The sequence below is a fragment of the Microtus oregoni genome, unplaced genomic scaffold, assembly GCF_018167655.1.
Source record: "Microtus oregoni isolate MIOR12 unplaced genomic scaffold, Mior012 000002F_ref0000024, whole genome shotgun sequence".
NCBI classification, from domain to species: Eukaryota; Metazoa; Chordata; class Mammalia; order Rodentia; family Cricetidae; genus Microtus; species Microtus oregoni.
In genome coordinates, this window is record NW_024543061.1 from 6,074,639 (window position 1) to 6,099,568 (window position 24,930).

The 24,930-nt window shown below is 41.7% G+C and overlaps 1 protein-coding gene across 1 annotated transcript in view; it reads right to left on the minus strand.

Annotated features, from left to right (window-relative positions):
* The window catches only part of Hpgds (hematopoietic prostaglandin D synthase), a 41,791-nt gene extending 17,828 nt beyond the window's left edge, over positions 1-23,963 (minus strand). The window contains exons 1-3 of the mRNA XM_041644918.1: positions 23,915-23,963; positions 9,169-9,310; positions 5,083-5,175 (exon numbers count right to left, since the gene is read on the minus strand). Of these exons, the coding sequence (XP_041500852.1) occupies positions 5,083-5,175; positions 9,169-9,301 (226 nt within the window). The 5' untranslated portion in view covers positions 9,302-9,310; positions 23,915-23,963. The remainder of the gene's footprint in view (positions 1-5,082; positions 5,176-9,168; positions 9,311-23,914) is intronic.
* Positions 23,964-24,930: the final 967 nt, after the last annotated feature.

A 24,930-nucleotide genomic window follows, 5' to 3' on the forward strand; every position in this document is an offset into this window, starting at 1 on the left:
CGAGCAATGAGGACTGATGAGAAGCCAAGGACAATGGCACGGGGTTTTGACCCTACTTCATGTTCTGGCTTTGTGGGAGCCTAGCCAGTTTGGATGTTCACCTTCGTAGACATGGACGGAGGGGAACGGACCTTGGACTTTCCACAGGGCAGGGAACCCTGACTGCTCTTTGGACTGGAGAGGGAGGGGGAGAGGAGTTTGGGGTAGGGGGAGAAGGGTGGGAGGAGGGGGAGAAGGGTGGGAGGAGGGGGAGGGAAATAGGAGGCTGGGAGGAGGCGGATGCTTTTTTTTCCTTTTCTCAATAAAAAAAAAATTAAATTATATATATATATATAAAGAAAACACTATCCTGAGTGAGGTAAACCAGACCCAAAAAGAGGAACATGGGATGTACTCACTCATATTTGGTTTCTAGCCATAAACAAAGAACATTGAGCCTATAATTAGTGATCCTAGAGAAGCTAAATAAGGAGAACCCAAAGAAAAACATATAGTCATCCTCCTGAATATTAACCTTCATCAGGCAATGAAAGGAGACAGAGACAGAGAACCACGTTGGAGCACCGGACTGAAATCTCAAGGTCCAAAGCAGGAGCAGAAGGAGAGAGAGCACGAGCAAGGAACTCAGGACTGCGTCTAAGTTGCCCAGTCACTGAGACAATGAGGATGTTCTATTGGGAACTCACCAAGGCCAGCTGGCCTGGGTCTGAAAAAGCCTGGGATAAAACCTGAGTCGCTGAACATAGCCGACAATGAGGACTACTGGGAACTCAAGAACAATGGCAATGGGTTTTTAATCCTACTACACGTACTGGCTTTGTAGGAGCCTAGGCAGTTTGGATGCTCACCTTACTAGACCTGGATGGAGGTGGGGGTTCCTTGGACTTCCCACAGGGCAGGGAACCCTGATTGCTCTTTGGGCTGACGAGGGAGGGGGAGTTGATTGGGAGAGGGGGAGGGAAATGGGAGGCGGTGGCGGGGAAGAGACAGAAATCTTTAATAAATAAATAAATTAGAAAAAAAAAGAAAGAGGCCATTTTGCATCTACGAGCATACTCACTTTAATTTACTATTAACATGTCAAATAGGCAGCATAGCCATACTTTAGAAAGCGAAGCTGTGTAAAACAGCTGTAAGGCAGAAGACAGAGGCTGGAGGTGGAACTGGAAAAAATTCTAGAAGTCTATGCCCCATTATTCTTTGCACAGTGTGAAAAAGCCTGGAGAAAATCTGACCCCATATTGCACCATAAAATTTCAACTTTAAGCTGGGCAGTGGTAGAGCATGCCTTTAAACCCAGCACTCAGGAGTCAGGGGCAGGCAGATCTCTGTGAGTTCGAGGCCAACCTGGTCTACAAGAGCTAGTTCCAGGATAGGTTCCAAATCTACAGAGAAACCTTGTCTCAAAAAACAAAACAAAACAACAATAACACCAACAAAAAAAACCCCCAAAAAACAAAAAAAAAAGAGAAAGAAAGAAAAGAAATCAACTTTAAAAATGATAGAATATCTTAATCCTGGGATTACAAAATGCTTGAGTCAAACAGAACTCAGTCATGCGACTGTAAGCATTTCAACACAAAGATGATAACCATGGCAACTGCAGCTGCATCCTGGGATCTGGGGCTACTCATGGTCAGATACCTACTGTGCTGCCATACATTGTTTCTGTGTTTTTGATGGCATATTTTTTTCCAATTATTCCCTTCAAACTAAAACATTTCCTTCAGGAAAAGAGCCGAGGTTCAAGAGCCCCCATAGCTTAAAAGAAATTGGGAAGAAAAAGAAAAAGAAAGGTCACAAAAGCTCGCAGAATTCTTAAAACTTTTTCTTTTTAATTTTAATTTTTATGTGCCTGAGTGTTTTGTCTGCTTGTGTGCAAGTGCCCCACATGCTAGCAGTTCAGAAGAGGGCATGGAATCCCTGGAACTAGAGTTACAAACAGTTTTGAGCTGCCTTGTTAGTATAGGAACCCAGTCTGGGTTTTCTGGAAGAGTAGTCAGTGCTCTTAATTGCTGAACCATCTCTCCAGCGCCAGTGTACAAGATCTTGAAGGCATTCGATAGAAAAAGAGTGAACAGTGGCTGGCAACTGTTTTTCACTCACTTGTTTATTTTTTTCTAATAATTTCTAAATAATTTTTCCTAAGTCATTGATCTTTCTAAACTCTTCTTCACGGGCGTCAGTTTAAATGATTTGGCATGAAAGTCTTGTAAACCGATTGCTCTTATTTTTTTGTATAACTGTATTAAATTACTAAGCATAAGGCATTCCGTGCTCACAATGCACGGCTCGTATAAAGAAAGCCTGAGTGGAGCTGTTCAGGGTGAAGGAACATGCTTGCTTCACATACTTGTAACTTCACATGTGATTTCCAAGAACTGGTTTTCCTCACCAGCCTGAAAAAGTGTGTCACAGGTCCCTCACTTTCTCTCAGCCCTGGTTTGACTTCTGTGGTGCAGGCTTTAGCTGTTACTTCCGGGGAGCTAATGCCTCTCTGGACAATCCTCGTTCTTTTTTTTTTTTTTTTTTTTTTTTTTTTTTTTTTTTTTTTTTGGTTTTTCGAGACAGGGTTTCTCTGTGGCTTTGGAGCCTGTCCTGGAAACAATCCTCGTTCTTAATCCAGGCATCTCTCAGGCCTCTTGGCAAATATTTGGAGCTGTTTTCCCTCCCGAACTTCCGGCATCAAATTACCACATACCACACCTCAAACCAACTGTTCTTTTTTTCATTCCAGGAGTGCAAGGCTCCTGCTTTGAGCTGGTCCCACAGTAGCTCCAGCTGTATTGAACGAGAGAGACTCCTTGCGTGCCTGGCTCCTCTGGTTGGCAAACCTGATAGGGCAAGGGGTATTGGCAACTGAGGAAAGTAGTTACAAAGAACAGAGAGGGCAAAGACGGGGTGGTAGTGGGTGTCCCCAGTGCTCTGGCAATAACAAAGCCTGACAACTGTGCCCTCGTGCCCTTACCTGTGGCCCAGTCCTACAAAGGTTCTGTAAACTTTCTCATAGTATCCACACTCCTCTTTCTGATGACATCTGGACTACTTCAAAAACCTCTAGTGTGTGACCAACAGTCTGGACAATCAAGAACAAACTATTGCCACAATAATTGTCCTGTAGTGGTGCCTCCGAGTGTGCCACCTTTCTGGGTAACAACGTACACCTGTTAGGGAGGTCCATTCCCTGGACTTTCTAACCGGGTCCAGTGTATTTTGCTAAACAACCCTCTTTCTCTACCCTGCAAATATGAAGGTTCTTGTTTGTTTGTTTCTCTTGTGCCTTTTCCTCTCTACTTGTAATGCTGTAGTCCGGTGAGTCTGAGTGAGGTCCATTTGCCTTCTCAGCACTATCTGGAAAATCCTTAATAATGCAAACTTTTCAGGGTCCTCCTCCAGCCTCCTGAATCAAATCTGGAAGCAAGGAAGATGTGTTCAGAAGCCCCGAGGAGACTTTGATGCACACAAGAGTGGAGGACTTGGAACCCTAGGTATCCTCTGATGCTTGACTCCATTGCCCTTTTCTCTTCTAAGCCCAACTTCCAGGACATATTCCATATCCTTTGACTTTTCACTACACAGTTTTTTTTTTTGTGTGTGTGCTTATTTTTTTAAAAAATTTATTTTATCTTATGTGCATTAGTGTTTTGTTCTCATGTATGAAAGGGTGCTTATTATGTGTTGAGCCTGGTACCCACAGAGGTCAAAGGTCATTTGTCAGATCCCCTGGAACTGGAGTTACAGATAGTTGTGAACCACCTTGTGAATGCTGAGAACTGAACCAGGTCCTCTGCAAGAGCAACGAGTATCTGTTGTGGGAGGCCTCTTGTTCATTTCCTGGCTACCGGGCAGCTCAGACCCAAAATAATCACACAGAAACTATATTATTTAAAAACACTGCTTGGCCCATTAGCTTTAGCTTCTTATTGGCTGACTCTTACATCTTAATTTAACCCATTTCTGTTAATCTGTGTATCGCCATGTGGCTGTGGCTTACCTGGTAATGCTCCAGTGTCTGTCTCCAGTGGGGCTACATGGCTTCTCTCTGACTCTGCCTTCTTTTTCCCAGCATTCAGTTTAATTTTTCCCTCCCATCTCTGTTCTGCTCTGCTCTGCTATAAGCTCAAAGCAGTTCTTTATTAACCAGTGGTATCCACAGCTTACAGAGGGGAATCCCATACCAAGTATTCTTAATACTGAGCCAAGATCCAGCCCCTTTTATGTCTTTAAAATAAACACATTTGTTCCTAAGATGGGAATCTAATCCCAGCATGCTTGGATCAAAAGGTGGTAGCAGTGCGGTGAAATGGAAAGGCTGAAAGTGGAAAATAGTGATCCTAGCATGCTAATTAAAAAGAAAAAGGCTTACAAAAATCCAAAGTACTTGCTTTTTTACTAAAAAAATAAAGTGGGAAGAGCAGGAGAGGGGAAGTAGGAAGTGGAGCATAATGAGAGAAAGGCAGGGGCCGTCTCTGTTACTTCTGCTCATTTCACGGTGCGTGAGCTAAGAAGATCCATGATAGCCAGTAGAGGCAAGGATGCTATTTTTCTAGTTTTCTGAGCATGCTCAGAATGAAAGACACTGAATTATGATTACAATAGTCCAACAAGTTCCATCCTTCATGTGCTGTATGTATTTCTGCATAATCATAACACTCAAAACTAGCTTGACATACCAACCCAATTTTCTAGCTAGATTTTTAGAATGACATAATGGCAATATCAAGAGATACAAAAGGGGGAGGGTCTGATGTGGCAGCACAAGCTGTATTCCAAGCATGTAGTAGGCTGCTACAGAACGATCAAGGGTTTAAGGCCACTGTGGGTTATGTAGCAAATAGCAGGTAAGCTAAGACAACACAGTAAAACCCTACATATGAAAATCTGCAATAACAAAATAAAATAGCTGTCTACAGTATTCATAGAAAGTTCTACTAATGTAGATGGTACATTTATAATGTTCTAATCTTCAGAGCCATTCCTAATTGCACCATAGTTAAATAATACAGTTATTAAATAAATATCAAAGAAACATCACATTTTTTTTTCAGTTAATCAAAGTCTTAACTACAATAAGTACATTACCTGTGTTTTTGATCAAGTATCTTGCTATTGCAAGACTCTGATGAAGCGTCAGTCCTCCCACCTTCAAAACAGGGATTTTGCCAAATGGAAGAGCTAAAACAGAACAAGCCAAGGGTCATCTTCTGAGCAGAACCGGGAGGGCTGAGAGAAGCCAAAACAATAGAAGCAAGGTATCATATACATCATGAAAGTCTTAAATATAGAATATACACATGACATATATTTACAAGCGTCGAAGTATTTTAAGAAGCACTATACTGTTGCCCTGTGTCATGGAGATCGTCTCTTCATGCACGTGAGCAGGTCATAGATGGGATAGTTGTTAGGGTGGGTGTATTGGGTGGTTCTGTGTGTCAACTTGACATAAGCTAGAGTCATCAGAGGAAAGAGCCTCAGCTGAGGAAATGCCCCTTTGAAATACAGCTGTAAATATTTTCTCATTTAGTGGTCAGTGGGAGAGGGCACAGCCCATGTAGGGTGGTGCCATCCCCTGGCTGCTAGTCCTGGATTCTATAAGAAGGTAGGCTGAACAAGCCAGGGGATGCAAGACAGTAAACAGCTCCCCTCCATGGCCTCTGCATTAGCTCCTGTCTCTGGGATCCTTCCCTGTTTGAGTTCCTGTCCTGACTTCCTTCAGTGATGAACAGAAATGATGAAGTGTAAACCTAATAAACCCTTTCCTTCCCAACTTGCCTTTTGGTTATGGTGTTTTTGTCACATCAATAGAAACCCTAACTAAGGCAGTGGACTAACCGAAAGGCCCAGGATGTGGGTCTGGATGGTAGCTGAGCAGGTAAGTCTAGGCTACTGGGACCACACCCCGCAAGTGAGGGGCAGAGTCAGCTCTCTTAGGCCCATGACACCTGGGCCAGCTCTTCCAAGCTGATGGTGAGGGGTCGCGCCAACTCTCTCCATGCAAGGGCCAGTGTGGGGGATCAGCCCTCCTCCTGCTGTGAGGGGCAGGGTCAGACATCCCAGGGCCAGTGAAGGGCAGGGCCAGCTCAGCAAGTCCTCAGATTTCAACTGTAGGATTTCCATGACTGGGGCAACAGCAGGATCCCTGAGGGGACTTTTGGTGATGGTCCAGTGATGATGGTGCACTAGAAGCCTTGACAACCAGACCAAAGACTCCCTGAAATGAACATTTTTTTGGGTGGGGCTAACTGGACAAAAGGCATGGTGCAAGGCACATTGATGCCCCTGATGCCACTAGGATGCATGAAGAGGCAATAGAGAGGTGGGAAAGACAGAAGACTAAGATAGATTTTTATTGTTGTTGTTGTTTATTTTGTTTGCTTTTAATAATTTTGAAGGCAGTTCTTTTGGAGGGCATGCTGTAGGGATGAAGGGCAGATATGGAGGGCCTGGGCAGTGAGTGACATTTGGGTACATGGTATGAAATTTCCAAAGAATCAACAAAAATTTATGGTTAAAAACAAAAGCACTATGCTGCTTGAGCTCTAAGCAAGCCCCTCAAAACATTTCTTCTTAAAAGAGACAATTTCACATTCTTTAGTGCAGTCTTTACCTTTCAGTAGATTTAAAAATTGGATATAAAGTCAGTTAAAGAACTAGTGATAAAAATCGTGTATGCATGGTCCATGTAGCTCCATTGGTAGGGTGTCTGCTGATATGCACAAGGTCTCACACAAGCCTCTAGGTTTGATCCCCAACACTGCATAAACTGGGTGTGCTGGCTTATGCCTGTAACCTTAGCCCTTGTGAGATGAAGGTAGGTAGATCGTGGGTTCTAGCTCATTTTAGATACTGAGTTTGGATAATGTCTCAACATAAAAACAATCAATATCAAAATTGTTTACAGGGATACCACATGCTACACTCCTGAATTGTCTCATTATAGATTTATCTATAAACTTAGTACTCTTTAAAAGGCTTACTCAATGTGTATGTCCTTTGCTGGCATGTTTGTAAATGTGCCATGTGTCTGGAGTGCCTTTGGAGGCCAGAAGAGAGCACTGGATCCCCTGGAACTGAAGTTACAAATGGTTCTGAGGCACTATGTGGGTGCTGGAAACTGAACCCCAGTCCTCTGCAAGAGTAGTAACTGTAGTAGTATGAGCGGCGGGGCTGTGTTCCTGGCACCCGGCCGCCCGCACGGCTAGTTTTATACCAGAAATAATCACATGGAAACTGTATTCATTTAAACACTGATTGGCCCATTAGTTCTAGCCTCTTATTGGCTAGCTCTTACATATCGATCTAACCCATTTCTAATATCCCTGTAACACCACGGGGTGTCTTACCAGGGAAGATCTTAACCTGCGTCTGTGTCTGGTAGGTGAATCATGGCGACTCCTTGATCCAGCTTCTTTCTCCCAGCATTCTGTTCTGTTTTCTCCGCCTACCTAAGGGTTGGCCTATCAAATGGGTCTAGGCAGTTTCTTTATTAATAAAAAATCACTCCCACATCAAGTAACTGCTCTTGATCAGTGAGCCATCTCTTCATCCAGATATTTCACTTTTATAAATACCTGCTTTAAAGCTATATTAATTTTACTGTCTCAAAATAGATCACATCAGTTACTTTAAAACATTCCAGCAATTATAGATTTTGACTTACACATGAGCTAAGGAAGTTTTATCCTACTCTTATTTTGATGAAGAGCATTGTGAGGTATATAGTAAAAGGCAGAAGCATAAGACCATAGTAGGTAACATTCATAGTAATCAGTAACTTCCACCTTTTTCTTACTTGAACTTTTTACCTTTGTGAGAAAGCAATATACCTTTATTATAGAAAATTCATAAAATTTAAAAATATTTCTACCAGGTAGTTATAGTGATTGTAGCATTCTAATTAACTTTCTATTTTGTATTAGTTAATCATGTCAACTTGATTGGGTTGAGGGATGCCTGCATCAGCACCCACACCTTGACTGGTTGAGGGTATGCCTGCATCAGCACTCACACCTTTCTCTGAAGGTCGTTCCACAGACATCAGATCATGCATCTCTGATCCAGTAAACAGTTTATTCTATTGACCAATTCTAGTTTCAGATGCATGCTATGAGTGGCCCTGTGGGAGGTAGGACCTTACTGGAGGAAGTGGGCTGCTGGGGACTTGCCTTCCATTTCAGTAGTAACCTCCCCGTTGCTTTCTCTCTGCTCCCAGCTCTCACATAATGGGCAGCTCTGTTCCATCACGACCTTCCCACCATGGCGTTTCTTTCCTCAGGCCCTAAGCAGTGAGCAGACTACACTGAAACCTCTGAATACATCCTTTCTTCTCTATGTTCTTCCCCCATTTCTGTCACAGCCATGAAAAACTAAATATTAAAAAAGTACAGTGCATGGGATATTATTATACAGAGTCCCCTTTTCACTTGATGCTATCTTTGAAACCTTTCTGAATCAACGGACTCAATGATCATGCAGGGCTTTAGCATGTGAATTGACTACAACTTAGTATCTTAGGTTTGGGCACGTAACTATTTTGGTTAAGAAGAAAAAGAATGAAGTATAGATTCTACGTCACGTAGGACTCACACAAGGACTGAGACCAAACCTCCATGCATACACCAAGTGAGCACAAAGTCAACTCCTTTCACTTTGGGGGAAAAGCACAACTTTGATGACCAGCCCAGTGAGTAAAGCAAGCGCTGTTCAAGGCCCTGAAGGGCTGTGAGCAGGACAGAACTCCAAATACAATGGATGTGAACTGATGGGCTTCATCTCAAGCACACAGGGGAGAGGTGGCATGTGGAGCTTGAAAGGGAATGCAGGACGAAACTGTCACATGCACATCAGTCTCCAAGCCCTCAGCCCTTAGAGATGGTGTTAACTGTGGTCTCCTCAATAAGGAAATGATGTCTGCTCTCGGTAGAGGCAATATTCAAGCTGACCTCAGCTGCCCAGCTCTTTCTATAGTTCTGAGTCATCTATTGAGAAAGAAGATGATAAAATCCTGAGCAAGCTTAGAGAGCAGTATGCATCTGCTTGGTTTACCTGAATTGATGTTTCTCAGTGTGAAGCTCTATAGGATAGGGCTTGCATTTCCTGCAGGAAGGATGAAAACCCCTGAAATACATTCTCCCTACATTAATCTGAATGATTTATGGTACTTACTTGGTTTGATTTTGGGCCAGTCAACTTGTTCTATTCTGTGATCTTCATACTTTATGTCCAAATAAGCAAATATATAACGAATAATTTCTGCTCTCCCCCTTATATTAAAATAAATCAGTTTGTATTTTGACATGATGTAATTCTGGAAAGACAAAAAAGAGACATAACATTTTTTTTTCATTTTTTAATTTTTTGATAGTTTCATGTTTGCATGTGTATATAATATCTTTTAGTCATTCCTGCCAGGGACACTCTTCCATGCCCCCCTTCTTCCTCTCCCACTAAAACTGCTCTTCCCAGCAAAGCTTAACATCATTGATTGCTTTTTGTGGGGGAGGGGCAGCCCCAACAGTGAGTGGGCTCCTGAGAGGACAGAAGAAATAGATGAGGGGAAGGTTGAGTCAGATGCCCAGATTGGAAGACTTTGCAAGTCTGACTGACTAGCAGTCAGAAAATTTATTTATACAGAGTTCAAAAACATTCATGATTTTTCAAGAGATACAGATCACATCATTTTGTCCTGAGCACACTTCTCTAGTATACCTGGGATTATAGGTTTAGCCCAGATGAAAAAGATTTTCTTATCAACCCCATATCCCTATTCCTAGAATAGAAATATTCTACAGATTATTTCAGCTTAAGCAAGCATAACATAGCAGCAGTTCTCAGGCTGGCAGCAGTTCGTGATTTCAGGATGTTTTAGATAATACCTGAGACAGTGCAGGCAAATCACCGTGTGTTCAGCATTTTATTATTAACTTTTAATGGTCAGTCATATTACTTGCAAATTAGACTGAGTCTGAAATCTTTTTCAGGCTTAGGAACTGCTGGAGCTATTGTTCAATTCTTAGTATTATGCATATTTATAATTTTTTAAATTTATTTATTTATTAAAGATTTCTGTCTCTTCCCCGCCACCGCCTCCCATTTCCCTCCCCTTCCCCCAATCAAGTCCCCCTCCCTTTTCAACCCAAAGAGCAATCAGGGTTCCCTGCCCTGTGGGAAATCCAAGGAACCCCCACCTCCATCCAGGTCTTGTAAGGTGAGCATCCAAACGGCCTAGGCTCCTACAAAGCCAATACGTGCAGTAGGATCAAAAACCCATTGCCATTGTTCTTGAGTTCTCAGTAGTCCTCATTGTCGGCTATGTTCAGCGAGTCAGGTTTTATCCCAGGCTTTTTCAGATCCAGGCCAGCTGGCCTTGGTGAGTTCCCAATAGAACATCCCCATTGTCTCAGTGTGTGGGTGCACCCCTCGCAGTCCTGAGTTCCTTGCTCGTGCTCTCTATAAAAATTTGTTAAATAAAAGAATTCTTTTGTCTCTAAATGAGGTAACATCACAGCAACCTGATGTCAATCAATCCTTTTAGAAATGACAAACCTTAATACCTTGCCCTTCTTTATTCTTCTGTGACATTCATACATCACCTATATATACTGTTTTGTAAGTCTAGTCATTCTAGCTCTTATTGCTAGATTCATTTGAGAGGCTTAATGTATATGTGGTCCTCTATCTTGTAGGTTATATTTCTAAGAAATTCTAAGTACACTGTAAAGGAGTTCTGTGCTCTGATCTGCTGCTAATTCTCCTAGCCTACTAAACCTAGTTAGCCTCTTCTGAATTCACAGGGTTTTAATGATTTTGTTCTTGAGTTTGTGTAGGGGCAGATAACAATCTCCAAGGCAGAGAGAAGACCCCCAAGTAGGGTCAACTAAGGTCACTTCCCTGAAAGCAGGGGTAGTACGTTGAAGACTTCTTCAGGGGTATACAGAAATGATTTCCTCAGAAAGGACATGGATAAATCATTATACTAATAGCCCTCCCAGGGTGTAACACACAGAGATTCAAAGTGAGAGTAAAGGTCATCACAGACCATATAGCCTGTGACTCAGTTTTGCTGGAATTTGTCAAGCAGCTATGCTGGCTCCATGACCTTCACTGTTCTCCTAGGAGATGGCTGGGTCAGCTTGTAAACGCTCAGACTGACACACACTGCAGAAAACTCACATCATTTTAATGACTGACTTCAACAGATACAGCTGTGGAATGTACGCAGTGATATAACGACTGGGCAACTTACAGGCGTTTTCACTTGCAATTGAATTCTACTGTTACTCTGCGTCTTCGGGCTAGTTTACAGAGGTTCCCTGAATTTCAGAGTCTATTTAAAAATGTAGATATTAATATAGGCTTGGACAGTAAGAATTGCATTAGTAATTGTTACTAGCATTAATAACTACTTACTCACATTGCAGATAAGAATAATCGTTAGTTACCACATACTGATGCAATAATTGCAGCAGGTACTTGAAAATTGTTCATTTAAAGTGATGGATTACGCTGAGGGTCCAGTGTATGGTGTGCCAGAGGTTTTTAACCAGACCAATGAGAATTTTGTGGGTGGGGCTGATTGGGCAAAGGGTGTACTGAGTGATGTCCTGCAGTTCCTGATGTCATGAGGATGAGTGAAGAGCTTTTGGAAAGATGGAGAAGTGAGGTGCTCTGTGTTTGTTTGTTTTGCTCTGAATCAATCTTTTTTTTTTTTTTGGCTGGGGGGAGGGGAATGCTGCAGAGGTGGGGGTGATTATGGCAGGATTAGAAGGTGAGTGGGTTTGGAGTGCTTTATGTGAAATTTCCAAAGAATTGATAAAGAATTATGTTATTAAAAAAATAAAGTGATGAATTAAAAAGTTTCTTTTCTGGGTTGGTGAAATGCAGTGGGTAAAGACACATGCTGTGTAGACCAGATGACCTGAGTTCAACACTGGGAACCGATGATGTGGCGTCTTATGTCTGCAATTCTAGCACCAGCACTGCTGTGATATGGTGGGCACAGAGACAAGAGAACGAGCCTAATGCTCAGTGAAAGCTGCACACGGGTAGAAATAACAAGAGAAATCCTGCCTCAAAAACAAGATGGAGAGAGAGATAATCCCCCGAAGGTCAGTAAACTTGCTTGCCTGCTAAGCCTGGCCACCTGCAGTCTATCTGTGGGAGAGTCATACATGTGAAAGGAGAGAGCTGACTTTATTTTATAGTGATCTGTTCTAATTTTCACATGTGCACCATGGCACACATGCTTCATACACACACACACACACACACACACACACACACACACACACACACACGCATGCACACATGCACACACGTGCACACACATATACATGCAAACAGTCAATAACTAGTTAATTAAACATGTAAGGTAATAAAGATCCTTTAGAAATATATATTACAAAATTATAATTTTTACTAAAAAGTGAAAATATTTGTTATGATTCCTTATTGTGTTTATTTTAAATATTAAAAGAACACACTAGCCCGCAGAGTGTGAAATTGCTATTCCTAGTTGTCGTTTTCTCTGAAGAGCTTTTCGTAAAATTTGATTATCATATATAAGCTTCTACAGTACAAAAATAATGTATTTATCCTAACATACCTTGGCTATATATGCAGATACATATGTCCACTACATTAAGAAATAAATATATAACTTTTTTTCAGTCAAATATCCACAAATATTCGTGACCACTGTGTGAATTCTGGATAAAGGGGTTGTTTTATTATCAGTATGAGGTTATGCTACTTTATATTGTAGCTTACTCAAAGGAGACTTTTAAATTTTTTGTCTATCTGTATTTCTCTGCAAACATATTATTCAGTACGAGACTTGGAGATATAAGCACATCTGACAAAGCTTATCTTTTCCTCTAGAACATTCTTTCAACAGTTGCGACATTAAAGAAACTGTTCTTACATGTTTCTCAGGTCCTGGGTAATTTCATTCCACTGTAAGGCAAAACTTCTAATTCTACAGGTGCAAAATTCCTGACTGGAAGGCTCGTACTTGTCAGGTTAGATACGTGTATTTTGGCAACATTAAAAAACAGGTCAAGATAAATGCGACTGGAAATAATTACTGACTCTAAAATATTTAATATATTTAAAAAGGCTTTGCACAAAAATAAGGAATTCGAAGTAAATGTGTCTATGATCAACAAAATACAGAAAGAAATTCCACAATAATCCCTAGGAGAAGTTTTAGTGCCCTATCTAAACATTTTTGTTTTTTTGCCTCCCTTCACTAAGCAGTTCATGTCTGTGGCCATAACCCCACTCTATTAAAGCAACCCTGCTTCGAAGGGCAAAAGTAGACCTGTCTGACCTGATAAATTCAGGTGCAAGGCCAGTAGTGAGAGAGCAGGAGACAGTGTGTGGGGGGGTCATCCCTACCACCTACTATCTCAGTGAGCTTGGGCACGTCTCTCTTCTGGCTTTAGATTAGATTCTTTACCTTTACATTACCTAAAAAGCCCCATCCATCCGAACTCAAGGAGCCTAGCCCCCCTCCTTGAGCTGATGGTTGCTGTAAAGGCAGTCATTGTCTTCAGTGGTGTGCCCACATGTTCAAGTGGATAGCTCCACTTCCATGTCTGTGCGACACCCAGGTTGACTTCAGTGAGTCACAGAATGAGGACAAAGTGAAACAAAGATTTAGGAGCATGGAAGCCTGTTCCCAGGAAGGGGTTTGGTGGGGCAGATGAAAGAGGCGGAGGGAGCATGGCTCATTATTATATACATAATTGTCAAAGGATGCATTGGTTTAAACAAAAGTCCCCAGACAGTGTGTAACATACTCTGTGAGCTCAGAAGACATGAATGAATGGGAGGGAGGGGACAGCACCGTTCTTCCCCAAAGTGAAGGGAATGATCCAAGTTTAGATGATTTCATTGGACTCGCATCCTCAAGATCATGTTATTTGAGAAATCATCCTACTGCTAGCACCAAGAAATGACAAGTTGAAATAGAAAAAGAAAAACTAAAAAATAAATTGTTAAGCTAAAAAAAAAAAGACAAACCACAGCAAAAAATATTGGCAACCAAAGGATCATACTGGTAGTAAAACAGTTCAAAAACCTCAAGTTAAACTACAGTCCAACACTTAACGGGAAAACTTTAGACCTGTGTAATGGAACCAACCAAAACAAGACAGTAGAAATGAATACTGACTTGGCAATAAGTTACTGCCGTGGTTTCCCAGGTAGAGTTTCCTTAGCCACGAAGGTAAAAGTAATCCTTACCTTCCAGTAGCTTCAGAGAAAAAAACATTGGGGAAAAGACAGAAATTTAAAAAAATAATTCTAGATAATTTTACTAGCATGTATTTAAACATCATAAATACTAGTTACTCAGAATTAGTTGTATATGAATAGACAGAAATGCAGGGACAAAAGGATTGATGTCACTGTGTTCTAGTAAATGTCCTTCTATGTGACAGACTGCTCTGACAAACAAAAACAAGCCATGCTGTAACCTCAACAAAGGCTAAGTAATGTTTCTCAAAGGCATTTATGGGCTGGAGGGGTCTCTGGGCTAAACATGCGACTCTTGCAGAGGACCTGGGTTCAGCTCCCTCATCTACATTGTGTGACTCACAATAGCAGCTAGGGGAGCTGATGCTTTTGGCCTGAGGACACCTGTATTCCTGTGCACAAACATACACATAATTACAAATAATAAAAATAAATCATCTAAAAGACATTAAGCATTACCATTCTGTTGTGATCAAAACTCTGAAGAAAAAAAAAATAAAAACCCCTTAAGCAACTAGGAATTGGGACTTCATGAAAAGACTGAACAGTTAGAAAATTTTTCTTTCTTTCTTCCTTCTCTCCCTTCCTCCTGCCCTCCCTCCTTCTTTCCTTCCTTGAAACACAATTAATAAAAACTCAGGATCAGACACTGGTTCAACCTGAAGATCCAAAAAGCAAAACAGTCAGCCACTGGCTCTTACCTTGACCTCTGTCTAAAATTAGCAATCCTGCCTCCTGGAATCTCAGAAGGAGACTGTTCTGAGAGCTGTTTCCTCCTGTTTTATATTCCTCTCTAGGGCTGGGATTAAAGGCATGCACCACCATCACTAAAGGCATGCGTCGTCCAGTTTCTATGGCAACTAGTGTGGCTACCTGGATTAAAGGTGCATGTCATCGTGGTTACTGGGGTTAAAGGTGCATGTCATCATGGTTACTGGGATTAAAGGTGCATGTCATTGTGATTACTGGGATTAAAGGTGTGTGTTACCATAATCTGGCCTGTAACACAGACCAGTGGAACTGTTTTAAGTCTCAGATCTTCAGGCAGTCTTTATTTATTAAAATACATTTGAAATGTCACTACATAGTCCTTCCTTTCCCTCCTTTGCTGTTTTATTCTAGATTTTTCTTCCAACATAATATTTTTGTTGATTACTGGGGAATTTCACATAATGTACCCAGATCACATTCACTTCCCAGTCCTCCTAGGTTGCCCCCTAACCTTGTGACCTCTCCCACAAAAAAGAAGAAAGAAGCAAAAAAAAGAAAAACAAACAAACAAACTAACTAACTCAGTTTATTTAATGTCAAGAATAACCATACTTATTACATCCCAAATCCTGAGCAGACCAGTTAATTTAGTAAAATAAGATGGCAATAAATAACGTGAGAAATATCAAGGAGAAGAAGACTGTTATCTACATTCAAAAGTCAAGACAAGTCTGACATCAACTTAGCTGTGAATTTCAAATGGTAGGTCAAGGAAAAGAGAAGAACTGAGGGGAGAAGCTCACACTGCAGGCAGCAAGGCTTATGGAAAACACCTTGTAAATAAGGAAATATAGTGTTTGTTCAAGTCTAGGTTTCCCTGCTGGCCAAGGGCTCCGCTTACAAAATGCCCTCACTCTCTTTCGTGGTTCCTGCTGCAGGCCAAGAACCCTCTCACCCCTCTGAAGGATCTTCAGGACAGGAGCAGGCTCCCCTTGTGCCAGTGACCTGGCCAACCAAAGGCCTACCTCTTTGATTCAATTGTAGTAGGGCAATCTGCTCTCCTTATTGCACGCCTGTCCCTGCCGCTTGGGTCTGCCACTGCGCCAGACGCACAGAGGCGGAGCGGCGGCGGCGCCAGACGCACAGAGGCGGAGCGGCGGCAGCGGTGGCGCCAGACGCACAGAGGCGGAGCGGCGGCGGCGCCAGACGCACAGAGGCGGAGCGGCGGCGGCGGCGCCAGACGCACAGAGGCGGAGCGGCGGCGGCGGCGCCAGACGCACAGAGGCGGAGCGGCGGCAGCGGTGGCGCCAGACGCACAGAGGCGGAGCGGCGGCGGCGGCGCCAGACGCACAGAGGTGGAGCGGCGGCGGCGGCGCCAGACGCGGCAGAGCAGTGGCGGCCAGACCCAAGCGGCCGGGACAGGCCTGCAATAAGGAGAGCTGATCGCCCTACTACAATTGAATCAAAGAGGTAGGCCTTTGGTTGGCCAGGTCACTGGCACAAGGGGAGCCTGGTCCTGTCCTGAAGATCCTTCAGAGGGGTGAGAGGGTTCTTGGCCTGCAGCAGGAACTACGAAAGAGAGTGAGGGCATTTTGTAAGCGGAGCCCTTGGCCAGCAGGGAAACCTGATCCGGTTTCTAAAGGACCCATTGGATAGGATCAATAGGAGGAGATGGGCAGGCGCCAAGGCAAGAACTCACCCAATAATCCGAAAAACAACATGAAAACATCAGAACCCAATGATCTTACAACAGAAGTATTTGAACAACCTAACACAGAAGAAGTGGAAAAAATCGACTTTATGAAGATAATAGAGTCCCTTAAACAACATGTAAAAAATGCCCTTATAGAAATGGATGAGAAGTATAACAAAAAGTTTGAAGAAGTGAGTAAATACGTACATGATACCCTGGGAAACCAAGAAAAAACCATCAAACAGGTAATGGAAACAGTTCAAGAATTGAAAACTGAAATGAAGGCAAAGAAGAAAATACAAACTGAAGACCAGCTGGATATGGAAAATCTAGGCCAACGAGCAGAGTCTACAGAAATAAGCATAATCAATAGAATACAAGAGCTAGAAGAAAGACTCTCAGATGCTGAGGACACCATAGAGAAAATAAACGAACAGATCAAAGAAAACAGCAAAGCCAACAAATTCTCAACACAAAACATTCAGGAACTATGGGACACAATAAAAAAACCAAACCTAAGAATAATAGGAATAGAAGAAGGAGAAGAGTCACAGCTCAAAGGCCCAGAAAATATTTTCAACAAAATTATGGAAGAAAACTTTCCCAACTTAAAGAAAGATATTCATTTAAATATTCAAGAAGCATACAGAACACCAAACAGACTGGATCAAAGAAAAACATCTCCTCGCCATATAATAATCAAAACACAAAATATACAGGTTAAAGAAAGAATATTAAGAGCTGCAAAAGAAAAAGGGCAAGTAACTTATGAAGGTAAACCGATCAGACTTACACCTGACTTCTCGATGGAAACTATGAAAGCCAGAAGGTCCTGGATAGAGGTTCTGCAGAAGCTAAGAGACCATGGATGCAAACCCAAACTACTATACCCAGCCAAGCTATCGTTCATTATCAATGGCGAAAACAAGACATTCCAGGATAAGAACAAATTTAAACAATACGTAGCCACAAATCCAGCCCTACAGAAAGTAATAGAAGGAAAATGGCAACCCAAGGAATCCAACACTGCCAACACTGCCTACAATAACCCAGGCATCTAATGACCCTTCACGAGCACAACTCAAAGAAGGGAGACACACAATCTCTACTACCAAAAGCAATAAGAATAACCGGAGTAAACAACCACTGGTCATTAATATCACTTAATATTAATGGGCTCAATTCACCTATAAAAAGGCACAGGCTAAAAGATTGGATACGAAAACAGGATCCAACATTCTGCTGTTTGCAAGAAACACATCTCAACCACAAAGACAGGCACCTACTCAGAGTAAAGGGTTGGGAAAAGGTGCTTCAAGCAAATGGTCCTAAGAAAAAAGCAGGTGTGGCCATACTAATTTCTAACAAAACTGACTTCAGACTAAAATCAATCAGAAGAGACCGAGACGGTCACTTTATTCTCATAACAGGAACAATTCATCAGGAGGACGTTTCAATCCTGAATATATACGCCCCCAATATAAAAGCACCCACTTATGTAAAAGAAATATTACTAGAACTCAAGGCAGACATCAAACCACACACACTAGTAGTAGGAGACTTCAACACACCTCTCTCTCCAAGGGACAGGTCAATCAGACAGAAACCTAATAGAGGATTAAGAGAATTAATGGAGATAATGAAGCAAATGGACTTAACAGACATCTATTGAACATTCCACGCAAAGAGGAAAGAATATACCTTCTTCTCTGCAGCTCATGGAACCTTCTCAAAAATTGACCACATACTCGGAAACAAAGGAAACCTCCACAGATACAAAAAAATATCAGTGTCCACCTGTGTCTTATCAGATCATCACGGATTAAAGTTAGAAGGCAACAACCACGCTGCCCCCAAAAAACCGACAAACTCATGGAAACTGAACAGTCAACTACTGAACCACACCTGGGTCAAGGAAGAAATCAAGAAAGAAATTAAAGTCTTCCTTGAATTTAATGAAAATAAAGGGACAACATACTCAAACCTATGGGACACAATGAAAGCAGTGCTAAGAGGAAAGTTCATAGCACTAAGTGCCCACTTAAAGAAAACGGAGAATGCATACATTGGGGACTTAACAACACACCTGAAAGCCCAAGAAAAAAAAGAAGCAGACACGCCCAGGAGAAGTAGAAGACTGGAAATAATAAAACAGAGGGTTGAAATCAACAAAATAGAAACACAGAAAACAGTCCAAAGAATCAATGAAACAAAAAGCTGGTTCTTGGAGAAAATCAACAAGATCGACAAACCCCTATCCAAACTAATTAAACGACAGAGAGAGAACATGCAAATAAATAAGATCAGAAATGAAAAGGGGGACATAACCACAGACACAGAGGAAATTCAGAGAATCATTAGATCTTACTACAAAAGCCTGTATGCCACAAAACTGGAAAATACAAAAGAAATGGACATTTTTTTTTAAATAAGTACCATATACCAAAGCTAAACCAATACCAGGTGAATGATCTAAATAGACCGGTTACTCGCGAAGAATTATAAATGGTTATCAAAAATCTCCCTTCGAAAAAAAGCCCAGGACCATATGGTTTCAATGCAGAATTCTACCAGAACTTCCAAGAAGAACTAATACCTATACTCCTTAATGTATTTCACAATATAGAAACAGAAGAGTCATTGCCAAATTCCTTTTATGAAGCTACAGTTACCCTGATACCAAAACCACAAAAAGACCCAACCAAGAAAGAGAATTACAGGCCAATTTCACTCATGAATATCGACGCAAAAATCCTCAACAAAATACTGGCAAACCGTATCCAAGAACACATAAGAAAAATTATCCATTATGATCAAGTAGGCTTCATCCCAGAGATGCAGGGCTGGTTCAACATACGCAAATCTATCAATGTAATCCACCATATAAATAAACTGAAAGAAAAAAACCATATGATCATTTCATTAGATGCTGAAAAAGCATTCGACAAAATTCAACACCCCTTTATGATAAAGGTCTTGGAGAGAATAGGGATACAAGGGTCCTACCTAAATATAATAAAAGCTATTTACAGCAAGCCGTCGGCTAACATTAAATTAAATGGAGAAAAACTCAAAGCCATCCCACTAAAATCAGGAACACGACAAGGATGTCCACTCTCTCCATACCTCTTCAATATAGTGCTTGAAATTCTAGCAATAGCAATAAGACAACATAAGGAGATCAAGGGGATTCGTATTGGAAAGGGAGAAGTTAAGCTTTCGTTATTTGCAGATGATATGATAGTATACATAAGCGACCCCAAAAATTCTACCAAAGAACTCCTACAGCTGATAAACACCTTTAGTAATGTGGCAGGATACAAGATCAACTCCAAAAAATCAGTTGCCTTCCTATACACTAAGGATAAGGAAACAGAGAGGGAAATCAGAGAAGCATCACCTTTCACGATAGCCACAAATAGCATAAAATATCTTGGGGTAACCCCTACCAAGGAAGTGAAAGATCTACTTGACAAGAACTATAAGTCTTTGAAGAAAGAAATTGAAGAAGACACCAGAAAATGGAAAGACCTCCCTTGCTCTTGGATTGGGAGGATCAACATAGTAAAAATGGCAATTCTACCAAAAGCAATCTATAGATTCAATGCAATCCCCATCAAAATCCCATCAAAATTCTTCACAGATCTGGAGAAGACAATAATCAACTTTATATGGAAAAACAAAAAACCCAGGATAGCCAAAACAATCTTATACAATAAAGGATTGTCTGGAGGCATTACCATCCCTGACTTCAAACTCTATTACAGAGCTACAGTATTGAAAACAGCTTGGTATTGGCATAAAAACAGAGAAGTCGACCAATGGAATCGAATAGAAGACCCTGACATTAACCCACAAACCTATGAACACCTGATTTTCGATAAAGGAGCTAAAAGTATACAATGGAAAAAAGAGAGCATCTTCAACAAATTGTGCTGGCAAAACTGGATGTCAATCTGTAGAAGAATGAAAATAGATCCATATCTATCACCATGCACAAAACTCAAGTCCAAATGGATTAAAGACCTCAATATCAGTCTGAACACACTGAACCTGATAGAAGAGAAAGTGGGAAGTACTCTACAGCACATGGGCACAGGAGACCACTTCCTATGTACAACCCCAGCAGCACAGACACTAAGGACCTCATTGAATAAATGGGACTTCCTGAGGCTGAGAAGCTTCTGTAAAGCAAAGGACACTGTCACTAAGACAAAAAGGCAACCCACTGACTGGGAGAAGATCTTCACCAACCCTGCAACTGACAAAGGTTTGATCTCCAAAATATATAAAGAACTCAAGAAACTAGACCGTAAAAGGCTAATCAACCCAATTATAAAATGGGGCACTGATCTGAACAGAGAATTCTCAACAGAAGAACTTCAAATGGCCAAAAGACACTTAAGGTCATGCTCAACTTCCTTAGCGATCAGGGAAATGCAAATCAAGACAACTTTAAGATACCACCTTACACCTGTCAGAATGGCTAAAATCAAAAACACCAATGATAGCCTTTGCTGCAGAGGTTGTGGAGAAAGGGGTACACTCACCCATTGCTGGTGGGAATGCAAACTTGTGCCACCACTCTGGAAAGCAGTGTTTCGGTTTCTCAGGAAATTCGGGATCAACCTACCCCTGGATCCAGCAATACCACTCTTGGGAATATACCCAAGAGAGGCCTTATCATACAACAAAAGTATATGCTCAACTATGTTCATGGCAGCATTGTTTGTAATAGCCAGAACCTGGAAACATCCTAGATGCCCTTCAACGGAAGAATGGATGAAGAAAGTATGGAATATATACATATTAGAGTATTACTCAGCAGTAAAAAACAAGGACTTCTTGAATTTTGCATACAAATGGATGGAAATAGAAAACACTATCCTGAGTGAGGTAAGCCAGACCCAAAAAAAGGAACATGGGATGTACTCACTCATATTTGGTTTCTAGGCATAAATAAAGGACATTGAGCTTATAATTCATGTTCCTAGAGAAGCTAAATAAGAAGGTGAATCCAAAGACAAACACATAGGCATCCTCATGAATATTAACCTTCATCAGGCGATGAAAGGAGACAGAGACAGAGACCCACATGGGAGCACCAGACAGAAATCTCAAGGTCCAAATCAGGAGCAGAAGGAGACGGAGCACGAGCAAGGAACTCAGGACCACGAGGGGTGCACCCACACACTAAGACTATGGGGATGTTCTATTGGGATCTCACCAAGGCCAGCTGGCCTAGGTCTGAGAAGGCATGGGATAAATCCGGACTAGCTGAACATAGTGGACAATGAGGAATACTGAGAATTCAAGAACAATTGCAGTGGGTTTTTGATCCTACTGCACGTACTGGCTTTGTGGGAGCCTAGGCAGTTTGGATGCTCACCTTACGAGACCTGGATAGAGGTGGGCAGTCCTTGGGCTTCCCACAGGTCAGGGAACCCTGAGTGCTCTTCGAGCGATGAGGGAGGGGGACTTGATCGGGGGAGGGGGAGGGAAATGGGAAGCGGTTGTGGGGACGAGGCAGAAATCCTTAATAAATAAATAAATTTAAATTAAAAAAGATAAAAGCCCTACTCGATATCTAAAAAAAAAAAGAAACATTAAATAATTTTCTTCCAGTTCCTATCTTTTTTCCTATCAGTCTTCCAGTTTGCTGAAGCAGGCAGTGAGACAGCACTGGCCACAGTGATGGCTGCCAAAGACGCTGGCCATGGAGACTCCAGCCCCGCATTCATCTCTTGACACAGGTGACTGATTTTGCCTTTTTCATTCCCATTCCGGTATTTCATGACAATCAACTTAACCTTCTTTGTCTTATGCTTGCTCTTCTTGGGAGTGGTGCGAGACTTCCTGCATGTCTTGATCAGAAGTCTCACCGCAAGACAAAGGGTGGGTTGTTTTTGAGTGTTGTAGTCTTGCAACACCCCACTATCTTCATCAGGTCACAAGAACCTTTGCTGATTGCTGATGGCCTTCCTTTCCCTGGATCCTGGCCTTTTCACCTTCAGTTTGTCTGTGGTTTGAGCCTGAGCATGCTAGCCTTCTCCAGAAGGGTCGTTACAACATTCTACATCTCAGTCATGATTCGACCACAGATGATCAATTACAAGATCAATTTTATAATATACTTAACAACCATGTCTTAGCTGAGCTCTTACATTTCAATAAAAGACATTTGTAACTCAAAGACACTTGGGGCTTCCTACCAGGTCCTTTTCACATGTCCAGCAATCCTGCACTAGCTTGGGTGTGAAGCACGCATCCGAAAGCATCCGTGGTCTTGCCAGTAGTCCCTTTGCAGTGTTCCTTAGCCCCACACACAGCAGATCTAGTGCAGTGGTACAACGCTTGGCCCTCGCTGCATAGACTCTGTCATTTTAAAATGCAGAAGCTGGATGCAGAGAACCACTAAGGGGGCTATTTTCCACAGGAAACCAACTTCTGATACACTTTGGCATCTAGTAATAGCAGCCTTTGCTCCCTAAAAGCTAAGGGAATGGAGAGTACACCAACTTCCCTCATTTCATAGTGCCCCCGGGGGGACATTTTTAGTTCAGATCTGGAATATGTACCAGACTGGAGTGAAAAGCTTAGATCAAGAGAGGAATAGAAGCTTTAACTAAGTTGCCGATTTCAAACACTGAAGTTTTAATTATGAGCCAGTAAGTGGAGATCTCTATTTTTTTTAATAAAAAAGCAACTAAATACCATTTTAGAGGCTTGTCTTCCATTAACATCTGCACACAAGAAATAACTAAACTGCTCTTTAGAGTTTCTAGCTCGAACTTCTGAACTGAGGCAAAAGTCTTGAGTTATCATTAAAGCTGAATGGTGACAGAAAATAGTTCCTGGACAAGCATGCACAAATTTCAACAAAATATGCCTTAAAATGATAGAATGAGATGTAAATCAAACCTCTGGACTTAAAAGAAAAAAAATGACCATAAATTAAATTTTGTATTGTTTTATGCACCAAGGAAAATCATCCGGGAGAGTTCCTAAGAAGTTGGAAAGTCTAATGCAGACAGGATATTTTTTCCTCCAATAGTGATGGTATTTTAGGAATTTTTAAAACCTTTTGATCTGTGTCTCTTTTACAGATGGTCATTTGGTTTCCACATAATCATGAACATACGCAAGCTAAGCATGAGCTGTTGCTATAAGGTGGAGCATACAGATCCTACCACAGTCCCAAGCTGGGGAAGACCAAAATTGAAAGAACGAAGAAATCTCACCACTTACCTATGAAGACAACAGTGTCACTGTCTTGTGCCCTGTCTGTGTCTTCGTGTCTGTGCTGTGGTTTCTATGATGAATAATTGAGAGTCACAAGATAACAAGAGGCCACTTCCTCCACCTAAAGCCTTCCTTCATTTCTCACATGAAATGCACGTGTCCAACAGCTCGGCTGCAAAGGCTTCAGTGTGGCTTTTACCGTCATTTTATAAACTCCGTGTGAATAATCCAGCATATTTGCATAAAGAGTAAAGTCACAGTCGCAGGTGCTTGTGTGTACAGATTGCTACATGTTCTTTATGCTTAGTCTTACACCACAGGCTTCTGGGGAATGAGAGAACAAGTTCAGTCACATTCTTTCAAATGTCTTCCTCCTTCATTTCACAGTCTCCCTGGATGGAGAATCCTTTGCTCTGGGCCTTCTCAGCAGTGCCCACCTCCAACAAACTCACCCCTTGCTCCCCATATCCTCTTCATCATGTTTTCTGACAGAGTGGTGCCTTTTATCTGTTTGCCCACCCCTGCCGTAAAGATAGTGTCTGTGACATTTAGTGCCTGGCAGTTTCCTCTTTTGCTAGTTTCCATTTCTACAGGATTGTTGGGCATGGTATAGACACTAATCATGCTCTGATCACTGAATGCTCTTAATTTCTGCATGTCACACTTTCACAAGTACTCCGTTTGCATGGCTGCCTGAGTTCTGTTTACACTTGTTTCTGAAAAGAGCTCCATTGTTTGAAGGAATTGTAGCGTGCAAGATTCAAACACTCTGGGAGAATGCCTATGTCTACCAGTAACACATACCTGTCGGCTTTAAAATTTAATACAAATTTAACTTCAGTGATAATGCTAGCACAGTTCAGTGAAAATGCCCAATAAAAGATCTGTCTGTGCACTATGGAGTCTACAAATTACCAGATTATCCATGAAACATTGTAATGACAACCTGGTCTTTGCTTTGCAGAAAAATCATCATTTCAAGAGTGTCTTTTACTTTGGGGAAAAACAAAAACAATAGCAAA